We start from the raw sequence: 12,502 nt of genomic DNA on the forward strand, positions 1-12,502 counted from the left end.
TTCCAACAAAATAAATAATTATTATTTTCATAAAAAAATTATATTATTAAACCAAATATAAATTACTTCGTTATTGTACATAAATTAAATTATAAAAAAATTGAATTAAAAAATTACACAAAAAATGAGGAATTTCAAATAATTAATTTGATACTAATGTCGATATATTTTTGTCAAATTCTTATGATATCTTGAAACATATATTTTATTCAAAAATAAAAACATCATCGCTTTATCAAAATCATATAAAGTCATATTATAACATCGACTGAGATAAAGAATAAAATGAAATATTAAAATCACGATGTATCTCGTTGCATTATGCGAATACGCTTCTAGTATTTAATTAAACCCGAATATTTTTATTTATTAATGAAATTGAATATTGTGGAATAACGGATTGAATTTTACGGACTGAGGGTTTAAATTTACACCATATTATTTATTAGGGTCATTTTTGAAATTAAGACAAACTATAAGGACCAAAAATGCAAAAATGATACTACAGTCTCTTCATCGGTTTCTTATTAGCTTCGCATCTCTTTCTCTCTCTTTCTCCATTATCTGGTTTTACTCGCTTCACTCGTTTCTCTCTCTAAATACATGTCTGTGCTGTGCGCGTTAACGGAAATCTCAAAATAAAATGCATTTGGAGCCTGTAAGAACCGCCGGAAGTGAAATCAGGCGAATCTCCGGCAACATTTTGATACCGGAATGTCAGATTCCAGTAAGAATTCAGCAGCTCATTTGTTAATAAGGTTTTGATCTCATACTCTCTTTGCTTTCTCTCTCTAAAACTCTTACTTTGTTATTTTCTTTCTGATGTTGCTGTTTATTTTTGCAGTGTTGACGTCTTTTTGGTTGTGCCTTTTTACACTCTGATTCGATCTCGCTTTTTTTAAGGTAAACACGGAATCTGATTCTCTTTTATTTCTTCTGTATTAATTACAGCCTCTCTCTGCTACTGGTTTTCTGATAGACTGTCATTGATGTTTATAAATAACGTTTCATTTCTTCCTTCTTTTTGTTTTCTTTTTTCGCTCTTGATCTGAGGGGTTATTGGAGGAGAAGTTACAATAAGATAAAAATTTAGGTATCTCTGTGGTGTTGAATTTGTTTAGATTAATTATTGGTGTCAATGTAGATGAACATGATGGTTTTGGTTTGTTTGTTTGATTTGGGGTATTTTTTATTGATTTTCATTTTGGGAATTCTTTTCAACATGCTGGAATTTAGCAATTAGCAATAGTAATGTTCCTTTGATTATTCTTTCAACCTTTTAATTTATCTATTTATTTCGTTTCTTTCAATATATTCTAACAATAAATTTATCAGTGGATCTTTTTCTAAATTTGCCATCTCAATCCATACCCTACTGAAGTGCTAGTTGCTTTCTTCAGTTCATGATACATATATAAATTACTCCATAGGTATTTCTGCATATCTGAAAGCTTGAATCATGTTTTTATTAATTAATATCATCATTTTTTACTTTAATTTATTACAACCTCTTGAGATTTGCATTAGCAGGTGATAAAATGAACAGGAATCAGAATGAGAGAAATAGGAATTTGGAAAAACCTATTCCAGGATGTCTGGGAAGAATGGTGAACCTTTTTGATTTGAATACAAGCATAGGAGGAAACAGGTTGCTCACCGACAAGCCACACTATGAAGGTGATTTTTTTTTTGTATGTTCTCCTCTACCCATCTCTATTACAAGAGAACAAGAAAGATCAAACTCTAATTGATACCTTCCTCTATATGGGTGAATGGTCTCAGTAATTTGATATTCTTTCTGTACAGATAGCTGTTCCCTATTCTGTAAAAAATATTATTGTATTACTTCCTCAGTTTGTAATTACTCTTTGTTTGGACATTGCTGGTACTAGTATTCATGACAGAAATGAACATGGAACAGGTTCCCCAGTGTCTCGGAGCCAATCAGATGTGTCAAGGAGTCGAATAGTTGACGATCAGATAAATGATAAAGTGGTAATTGCTATGGACTGGGCCCTTTCTAAGTGGTGGCATGCAAACTGAGCTTTTTTTGGCCATGCCTATTATTTTGAGGCTTGAGTCCTTGTTAGTGACAAATATGTGGATTTCTTTTGTTGTTGGCTTGTGCAGATAGTGTCTGAGTTAGGAAAATCTCCGTCAAATAGGAAATTAAATGGGACGCCTATAAAGATGCTTATTGCAGAAGAAATGTCAAAGGAGGAGGGTCCTAAGCAAAGTCCACCCAATTTGGTTGCCAAGTTAATGGGGCTCGATGCCCTTCCACAGCGACATCAACTTGGTTCTGCATCATGCAGAACCAATCTGAGAGGACCAAGGAACCATTTGGGATCAACGGGCTTTATAGAGAAAGAGCATGGATTCTTAAATACACGAGAACATAATGAGATCAATCTGTACCAAGAGCAGGGAGAGTACAAAGATGTATATGAAATATGGCAGCAGTCCTGCAAAACGTGTGGTGATTTACCACAACGGGGGAGATGTAAACAAAGTAAGAATGAGAAAAGTATGGCTTTAGTTCGTGAGAAGTTCATGGAAGCAAAGCGTTTATCTACCGATGAAAAACATCGCCAGTCCAAGAAGTTTCAAGAGGCTCTGGAAGTTTTAAGTTCCAATAAAGATTTATTCCTCAAGCTTCTGCAAGAACCTAATTCCTTGTTTGCTCAGCATCACAATTTGCAGTCTGTTCCTCCACCTCCAGATTCAAGACGCATCACAGTTCTTAAACCTTCTAAGTTGGTGGATGGTCACAAATTAACTGGTTCTGGAAAGAAAAATGGAAAACAGATAAATGAAACTGCGCAAATGGGTCACTGTAATATGTGGGATAAAAGCAATTCCAGATTTCTGCAGTCTCCTGAATGCTATAAATATAATGGTTACCCAACTCAGCCGACTCAGCCAACTCGCATTGTTGTATTGAAACCTAGCTCTGGGAAGCCTCATGAAATGAAAGTTGTTGCTTCTCCTCCTTCATCATTAAGAACATCAAATGATGATGGATTTTACGGGGATCCAGAAGATAGCGAGACACTGGAATCAAGAGAAGTCCCAAAAGAGAGCACATGTGGTATGTCTGAAAATCCAAGTAGCCACAGAAGAGACGAAACCCTGCTTTCTTCTGTTTTTTCCAATGGTTATATTGGCGATGAGAGTTCATTCAGTAAATCTGAAGTTTATTATGCAGCAGGGAATCTGAGCGATTCAGAAGTCATGTCACCAACTTCTCGACACTCATGGGACTATATTAACCGTTTTGGCAGCCCATATTCATGCTCCTCCTTCAGCCGTGCATCTTATTCTCCAGAGTCATCTGTATGCAGGGAGGCTAAGAAGCGTCTGTCTGAAAGATGGGCAATGATGGCGTTAAATGGAAGTGTTCAAGAACAAAGACATATACGAAGAAGCTCTAGTACATTGGGCGAGATGCTTGCTCTTTCCGACTTAAAGAAGTCAGCAGAGTCAGAGGAACTATGTAAAAAGAGAGAAGGGTCCAAGGCATCTACCTCATACTTGACTATTGATTTGAACAAGGCTGAAGATGCTGACAGTAGTCCTAAAAATCTTGCGAGGTCAAAATCTGTTCCAGTATCTTCTGGCATATCTGGTTCCAGACTCGGTGAAGACTCAGATGTCTTGGACGGCAAAAAAGACGATTCTAAGGATTTGACCAAGGAAAAAGGTGTTAAATCATCATTGTTCAAGGGTTTATTTTTCTCCAAGAGTAGAAAGTCTGGCAAGCTGAAATCCCACAAGTCCGATGATGAACATCAATCTGCTATGCATTCTCCAAGACGAATTGGTACTGATGGATCTCAATGCGTTAATGATATGGTGGTTGAAGATGTACCTGGACTAAATGGATCCTTGAGGAAAGCATCTTGCCAAGGTCCAGCTGATGCTGGGCTAGTAGGCGAGCATCTACCCGAGGTATGCATTCTGCTTTTATCAAGATTCTTTTTATCAAGTAAATTTTCATTTGGCCAAGATATGGTATCATATATTCATGATTGTGTGGGAATCAGACTTCATGAAAATTTAAGCCTGTGTCTCTAGTTATCCTTCTAGATACAAGGCAAGAAGTTGAATGACAACAATAGTTTAATATATAAGCATTAGGTTTTGGGGAGAACTGAAAATTTTGGAATTTGTATTTATGAGATTTTTAACTGGAATCTCAAAAACTGCTACAATCATCTAAAGGGTTTGTAATTGGTTATTGCAGAGGGGATATTCTGTCAGAAAGCCGGAAACTCCTGGGAATGCCAATGAGAACCAGGACCAGCCAAGCCCTATTTCGGTCTTAGAATTACAATTTGAAGATGATGACCATACAGCAGTTTATTCTCGCAATGCCAAGTTGGCTGAACATGGTAATCTTTGTCATCAAATGTATTCAATTTTCTAATGCTATGTTTGGCAACCATAAGATAGCTTATTTTTCGAGCTTATTCAAAAAGTACCGTTTTGTTGGCCTACTTCAAGTAGCATTTCAACAAAGCTATGGGGGCTTTTTTTTTTCTTCCAATTATTCCCCTTGTATCTTTCCAATTAATTTTCTAACATGTTCTTTTTGGTCATTTTACATTGTAATCTAGCTTGTCAAGTAGTTTTTACCAAACATGACTAGAATATCAGCTAACACAATGTTTAGTAATTTTACATGTGCTAACATGCATCTTCTGTTTCATGTTACTTCAAGTAGCATTTCAACAAGCTAGGGGCTTTTCTTCCAATTATGTTCCTAGTATTTTTCCGATTAATTTTCTAACATGTCCTTTTTGGTCATTTTACATTGTAATCTAGCTTGTCAACTAGTTTTTACCAAACACGACTAGAATTTCAGCTAACACAATGTTTAGTAATTTACATGTGGTAACGTGCACCTTCCATGCTTCATGTTACTTCAAGTAGCATTTCAACAAGCTATGGGGACTCTTTTTCCAATTTTTCCTATTATACCTCGTGTATTTTTCCAATTAATTTCCCTAACATGTCCTTTTTGGTCATTTTACATTGTCATCTAGCTTGTCAACTAGTTTAGCAATTTCACATGTTCTAACATGCACCTTCCATGTTTCATGTTGTATAAACAGGAGCAGACCCTCTTAAACACAATTTGATCGATAAATCACCACTAATTGGATCCATTGCTCGAACTCTATCATGGGACGACTCCGCGGTGGGGCCCACCACTCCCCTTCCTGGTAAAACCTCCATGAGTCCAGAGGAAGAGGAGCAAGCATGTTTCTTATATGTTCAAACACTACTATCAGCAGCTGGAATTGATGGTGAGGTCCAGTCGGGTTCATTTTCGACCAGGTGGCATTCGCCCGAAACCCCTCTGGACCCACGTTTGAGGGACACGTACATGAGCCTAACCGATAACGAGCCACTAGTCGTTCACCGAGCCAAACAAAGACACCGAAAATCAATTCAAAGGCTCGTGTTCGACTGTGTGAACGAGGCCTTAATAGGTATCACAGGCTGCAGTGGGCATGTGGTGGCGGAGCATGTGTGGAGGCAGATGAAGGAATGGATATCCGGGGAAGAAAGGTGCGTTTGGGACAGCGATGGCGGCACGGCGGCGGTGGAGAGGGTGGTGAGGAAGGAGGTTGTAGGGGAGGTATGGGTGGAGCATTTGAGATTGGAAATTGAAAATATAAAGAAGGAAATAGAAGAGAAGGTGGTGAAGGAAGTTGTGGAAGAGTGTGTGATAGAGTTGACAGATAGAGGAGTGATTTTGGGTTACAATCCCTAGTTTATAACATCATTATTTGTGTATGATTAACAGTATTTATTATTATTATATTTTGCAAACATATATTGCCTTTTTTTTTAAATATATAATATTTATATATAACAGATAAAATAAATAAACTCACACATCTTTTTTTTCTTTGGTGAAGTTTGAACTCTTAACCTCTTAGGAAGCTAAGGGCTCACATACCGCTAGACCAAAAGCCCTTTAGTAATCATGGTCTTTTTTGGTGTCATCTGTTTAGTAATACAAAATAAATAGTCTTTTTTGTGATTTTATTCTACTACCCATTGCAAGTGATAGTATGTATCATGTAGTTGCATTTGGTACATGGACATGACATAACAAAACAAAGATCATTGTTTTATGTTTGTCAAGATTTTTATGTGGAATAAAGCAAAACAGGTGGCCCTATGGAATAAGGTGGAACAAACACATATTTTTACAATATACCTTCAAAATAAAACCTAGTTATCTTCTGAAGCATCAAATATGTCTACCTCTTTATATTTTATTCATTTTTATCATTTTTAAAATTTTATTTGTTGTATTTTATACTTTCACTTTATTATCCTCAAAATATTATTTTAAACTGTTTCTATATTTTGGTTAATTATGTAATAATTAAACATTAATAGTAAAAAAAACAATATAGAAAATGTATAAAATAAAAATTGAAAACTGCATGAACATTTTCTTTTGGTATAGTTTTAAGCGTTTTGACAAAAAAATCTAACAAATATATTTTATTATAATTTAATAAATTATATAAAAAAAAATATTAACAAAAATTGATATTTTATTTGTTTTGTCTTATCCAATTTTATCTTACCAAACATTAAACAATGGTTTTATATTTTTTGTTCTGTTTAAATACCAATAGTGTTTGTATTTATTTTAGTGAAACTTAAAAATGAAGGAATTGTTGTTTGGAATGAAAAGAGAGGTGGTGTGGAGGGTGGCAATGAACTTTTACGAAGGTATGGTGGTGGGGTGGCAGTGGATCTCCATCAACACTCCTGTTTTCCATGACATCATATTCTTTAATTTAACTTTTATTTTTTAGCATGTATAAGTTGTTACAGAGATAATCGTGTTACTTTTTTAGGGTAGAAATCAAGTTTCCATACATTTTACCTTAATACCACATCTTCGAGTAAGATATTATTGACTTGACTGGTTTGATTTGATATAAAACAAGAAGATAACTTTTAAACCATTAGAGTGATGTCTGATTAATTTAAGTTTGAGCTCTAAAGATCAAAAATGCATGAAAGTCTTAGGTTCAAATCCAAGGATAAATAAAAATCTCTTTGTGACCGACCATGTAGGTTCAATTGCGGTGACTCCGGACTCCCACAAAAGTACAAAAGTTCTAGTTGTGTTCAATATTTGATTCACCTAACTTTTTTTGGCATTCAAAAGTTCTAGTTGTGTTCTCGTTCCACAGAAGAAACCGTTACGAGTTTTGAATGCAATAAATACTTCATTACGTGTAACTTATTCAAAATGTATTGTATCGTCCTTCAACTTCATCATCAACATTGTTTTCAAGGACGATATCCTAATTTCTCAATAGCTCTAGACTATCATTTTCACCTAGATGACATCAATTTTATTACGATACCCGAAATTATAAATCACGAGGGTGGTGCCTGATTGGTTTCAGCTTGGCTCCAAAGGTCAAAAGTACCAGGAGGTCTCAGGTTCAAATCCAAGGAAGAATGAAAATCCCCTTATGGCCACGGAGGTTCAAATGCGGTGACTCCAGGCTATCTGCAAGCAGATGGTCACCCTGGGATTAGTCGAGGTGCTAGTAAGCTGCTCTGCATACCCATGGTTAATAAAAAAAAAAGTTAACTTAAAATTAATAAAGTGGAGCTTTTCCTTTCTCTGTTAGGAAAGAATGATTTGCAGTTGAGGTGAAGTACTCCAATTTGTCTCTATTTTCCATGTGAAAGAATCATTCATCATTCTTCACAAAGCAAAAGGTAAACTTAATGAAAAGGACAAAATGCATATCATGATTCAAACTTTTGCATCATCTCATTTTTTTTAACCATCAAAACTACTGAAAATGACATGATATGGCCCTCACCCCTATCTTGTCATTAACCCTCTTGTTTGGTCCCAAATGCCAGAAGAAACTGCCAAAGACACAACTTGTGGGTTGTGACACCATCAAAGGCTTGAAAACATACAAAAAGGTAATGGGAATTTGGTATAATTTATAGGGGAATGCTATATGCACTCTTTTATGTCAAAATCAGGTCAAATTATGCATTAAAAATATAAAAAATAAGTTTTGATGTTGATGTGTATGAGGAGAAAATTAGTAGATAAAAGTGCATTTAGCTTACCCCAATTTATATAACCCATGATTTCTACAAATACTCCTCTTTTCCACATGATCTTGGATATGTCACTGTATCATAGCTTGTAGCATTTCTTGTCTGGTAACCGTGGGTATCTTGATCAGCTTGTGTACTTCTCGACTAATCCCACAGGTCCTGAAAATAACAACCAGAAAATCCCCTCGAGAAGACTCGAACTGACGACCTATGAGAAGGAGCCAGAAGGCAACTAGAATTTTTTTTCAAGTGGTAGCATAATTTGACTATAAGAAAGTATCTAATGTTTTTCCTTCATAATATTAGTATAGATCTATTGGTTACATAGAAGAGACCCATGTTCGAGTCCGGTCTACATTTATCTTTAAAAACACAAGACATATATAAAAACACTAAAATTAAGCTAAAAAACAACACATTTGACAACCGCGGGACTCGAACCCAAAAGGCAGGAGCATTTACTATCTCAGTCATTAAAGTCTTGTGTTAACATTTCAGTTTCAAAAACTATATGGTGGTACCTTTCAGAAACGTAATTTTTTCCCATTAAGACGGAACCATGAAGTAGTGGCCCATGCCACCGTATCATTCCATGTCGGTCCACTACTGCCATAATACCTAACCTTTATTTGCCGGTTGAGCTAGACTTGACCTTGTAGCATTGAACCAACCACTATACATTTATGCAAGGTGGTGCCACGTTACAAAACTGCTAATGGACAGTCACAACTAGATGGCAATAAACTCAAGATGGCACAAACAACAGGCTACAAAACTCAATGGCTGTTCGGTTGGTTTTCAATTAAGTTCTGTATGGATAAAACTGTCTGTGGATTAATCCGACTATATAGATTAATTTGTCTAAGGTTTTTCATAGATTGAATGAGCATGTTTTTTTAATTAGGAAGGGCAAGTTTGGAAAAAACTTGGCTTTCTGCATAAAGCTCCCCCCGGGAGCTTACTAAATAAGTCACTTTCTATAATATTAAGCCACAACCAAGAGGTCATGTGGCGAAGGATCGTGTAAGAAGGAGAGTTACGGTGAGAAGCCTAAGAAGGGATCTTGACCTTTGACCACCTTTAATCTCAAACCCACCCATGAAATGCACTTGATATAGGGTGCATCTCATCCTAATATGCATCTAAGGGTGAGAAGGTGGAGATCTTACGCTTTTCACCTTAACTCTCCTTCTCAACGGAACTCAACCCAAGGGTCATGTATAGCTGACCGAATAAGTTGTGTGTCCCATTAAGCTCATTAAGCTGCTAACAAACATGCCCTCACACTGCTTCCACTTTCTATACAAAATATAAATACACAAACATTATACAAAAAGATTGTATGTACCTTTATCTAGACACCCTTCTTCTCAATCAACACAGTTAACATATTCGGCTGCAGAACGAAATGAGCATGACCCAAATCTATGGATATACAATATCATATATGGATTCGATTGCTCAGATTTCCTGTCTACTTGGCACTACTGCTACTCAATCCATACTGCAATGCACAAAACATAAACAAGCAGCAAGTGAGGAATAACAAAACAAATTGCATCAAACAGGACAGAACAGTTGTTTAGTGTTTGGCAAGACAAAACTGAACATGACAGAACCGATAAAATGACCAACTTACCCCTAATGAGTTGTCAATATTTTTTGATTAATTTATGTAATTCATTAAGTTAAAATAAAATAAATATTTTAACAACAAAATATATCATCAGAAAGTTTTCGTCAATATGATTAAAATGACACAAAAATAAATAGTTCATGTAGTTTAATTTTTATTTTATACATCTTCTATATTGTTTTTTATTATTATTAATAGTTAATAAATTAACCAAAATATATAAACCGAATAAAAATAATATTTTGATGACAACAAAGTGAAAGTTTAAAAAACATAAAATATAATAAATAAAATTTAAAGGATGAATAAAATGTAAAGTAATATGCGTATTTGATATTTTAGAAAATAATTATGTTTTATTTTGAGGTTATATGGGTAAAATATAGGTTTATTCCACCTTGTTCCATGGAGTGGAACATGACTGTTCCACTTTGTTCCTGTCTGATCCACATAAAAGTCTCGCCAAAAAAGGAACAATGATCCTTATTCTGTCCTGTCCAGTAGATGGGAGTAGACAGGACTCGACAGATGACAAGCGAGAGTGGGGTATGCGGGTGAAAGAACTGTGCAAGATTTTAGGGTTTTAATTGTCTCATCTCCGTGATTTATGTTCCAACTATTTTTGGTGGGACAAAAAAAAATGCATTTTTATCCAACTCAGTTTTTTTCTCGTGAGTCTAATGTTCACTTGTATTTTGTTATACTTGTCTAAGATGTCATTTGTAACGAGAAGTTAATACACTTCAGTACAAGATGGAAGAAAACTTAATCATCCAAATTGATTGCATATTGCAAATTCCGCAAATGTATTCAAGAATCAAGGAAGTACCTTTTCTCTCATTCGTGAAGTCCAGATATCAGAATGAAAAGCTCTACCATTGCCACTAACTGACACTGATGTTTGGGTTGGACGTGGGTTCAGCAGGGGCTCCCAAGCTTTACCTCTTACATCAGAATCTCTCTCAATGTCATTCTCATCATCCTTCATCTGTGAAGTTATCATTGCTCGCAAGACTACAGCAAGCAGAATACATAGGGCCTGAAAAATTGGCCCATGACCTCGTAAGTTGTACAGGCTGCTTTACTGATAATAAGAGGTGTTAACGATCTCAATGCTAAAAAGTTAAAATAAATTTCCCCCCTTTCCCGTTCCTTGTTAAGAGAAAGAGGACCAGGGAAAGCATTTAGAGGGCCCTTAGTTTGATGGAATGGTTCCGAGGGATTTGGATCCCGTGCAAGGATTTGGAACCGGAGGGATTTGGAAATGAATCTTTGAGTGTGTTTGGTTTGTAAGATTTGAAATAGAACTGAATTCCATTTTTTATAAATAATTTAGCAAAACAAATTATAAATAATTAAATTATCTTTTATTAATTGATTATTATAAAACCAATATTTTCAACATATTTTAAAACATTATTATACGAAATCCCATGAAATACCAACAACCCCCATGGGATTTCTTTATACCATGTTTGCAGGATTTCAAGTCCAAGCAATCCTGCAAAACAAACACGGAATTGGAGTGAAACTGAATTCCAAATCTCTCCAAATCCTACCCGATCCTGCAAACCAAACGGGACCTAGGATTTTGAAATCCCTCTAGGGGTGTTTGGTATTTCACGGAATTTTGTAGGATTTATGTATAATAATGTTTTAAAATATGTTGAAAACATTTTGTTTTATAATAATCAATCAATAAAAAGATAATTTAATTATTGTTATAATTATTTATAATTTGTTTCTATAAGATACTATAAAAAATGGATTCAATTCCATTATGAATCCTACAAACTAAACACACCAAAGATTCAAAATCCTTTCAAATCCAAATCCCTCCAATTCCAAATCCCTCAAAATCATTCCATCAAACCAAACGCTCCCGGAAATGAATATTGGCATAATGCTAATTAGTCCTCATATCTGGAACATCTTTTTGTCCTCACTCTAGAACACCATAGACATCCGAGTATTTGCCCTATTTTTCATTATAACGATGCTTGATAATCTACTTTTCATGACAATACATGTTATAACCAGTCATCATGAAGAGAGTTTCAAAATACAGGTGCTCCAATGTTTTGTACACTGAAGAGCAATGGGTAATCAGTGAGTTCATAAACAGATGTTAAGTGTTCAGAGCAGCATGCTTTTGTGTACGCAGAAAATAGGACACAAGGCAGGGGCGAAAGGGGTATAAGAGCAAGAAATTATGAATAAGGGACTGGCAAACTGCATAGTTTCAAGAGTAGAATCTCTTTCATAATCATTTGTTGATTATGATCATCTCGGTCTCATTTATAAAAAAAGAATGAATAAAGAATTATTGCCTGAGTTAAATCTCTTTCATAATTATTTTCTTCACTAGATCGTCCAAAACATGATCATACTGAGTATGTTTACTGTGAGCATCTCGGTCCAATTCATAACCCTTTTTTCCTTTTCCAATCTCTTTCATCTCATGTGGAACCTAAATCATATTCCCAAAGTATTCATGATAAAAGATGAATTGAGGCCATGGAAAAGGAATTGTCTGTTTTTGAGAGCATTAACACACGTGGGAATAGGTTACTTTACCAGAAGACAAAGTACCAATTGGTGGTAAATAGGTCTTAAGATCAAAATTAAAGCAAATTGGAAGGTTGAAAGGTCTAAGGCGAGATTAGTTGCCAAAAGATATACCAAAGTGGAGCAAGTTTACTTTCTATTGCTGCTTTAAGGTGTTTACACTTT

At 35.2% G+C, this 12,502-nt stretch overlaps 2 protein-coding genes across 4 annotated transcripts in view; one reads left to right on the forward strand and one right to left on the reverse strand.

The window, feature by feature from the left end:
• The first annotated feature begins 622 nt into the window (after nucleotides 1–622).
• On the forward strand, nucleotides 623–5,843 carry LOC112505092. Of its 3 annotated transcripts, none has more exons than XM_025109058.1 (7): nucleotides 623–758; nucleotides 845–1,430; nucleotides 1,531–1,677; nucleotides 1,922–1,995; nucleotides 2,131–3,951; nucleotides 4,247–4,394; nucleotides 5,118–5,843. In XM_025109058.1, exons 3-7 carry the CDS (start codon nucleotides 1,539–1,541, stop codon nucleotides 5,780–5,782), a joined length of 2,847 nt encoding a protein of 948 aa, XP_024964826.1. In that variant the 5' UTR covers nucleotides 623–758; nucleotides 845–1,430; nucleotides 1,531–1,538; the 3' UTR covers nucleotides 5,783–5,843. The 3 variants fall into 3 exon arrangements, with proteins under 3 accessions (XP_024964826.1, XP_024964814.1, XP_024964821.1); XM_025109046.1 differs by having other exon boundaries at nucleotides 845–903; XM_025109053.1 differs by having other exon boundaries at nucleotides 845–1,677.
• A 3,554-nt stretch (nucleotides 5,844–9,397) lies between these two features.
• LOC112507886 (tetraspanin-18-like) overlaps nucleotides 9,398–12,502 on the reverse strand; it is a 7,039-nt gene continuing 3,934 nt past the window's right edge. Inside the window, exons 5-6 of the mRNA XM_025112628.1 lie at nucleotides 10,599–10,808; nucleotides 9,398–9,637 (exon numbers count right to left, since the gene is read on the reverse strand). Of these exons, the coding sequence (XP_024968396.1) occupies nucleotides 9,608–9,637; nucleotides 10,599–10,808 (240 nt within the window). The 3' untranslated portion in view covers nucleotides 9,398–9,607. The remainder of the gene's footprint in view (nucleotides 9,638–10,598; nucleotides 10,809–12,502) is intronic.

Source organism: Cynara cardunculus, assembly GCF_001531365.2.
Source record: "Cynara cardunculus var. scolymus isolate 2C chromosome LG 2, CcrdV1, whole genome shotgun sequence".
Taxonomy (NCBI): Eukaryota; Viridiplantae; Streptophyta; class Magnoliopsida; order Asterales; family Asteraceae; genus Cynara; species Cynara cardunculus.

Coding starts and splice junctions, on each gene's coding strand:
- LOC112505092 (XM_025109053.1), top strand. CDS start 1,539: ATGAACAGGAATCAGAATGAGAGAAATAGGAATTTGGAAAAACCTATT. Junction 1,996..2,130: donor ATCAGATAAATGATAAAGTG/GTAATTGCTATG, acceptor TGGCTTGTGCAG/ATAGTGTCTGAGTTAGGAAA. Junction 3,952..4,246: donor TAGGCGAGCATCTACCCGAG/GTATGCATTCTG, acceptor TGGTTATTGCAG/AGGGGATATTCTGTCAGAAA.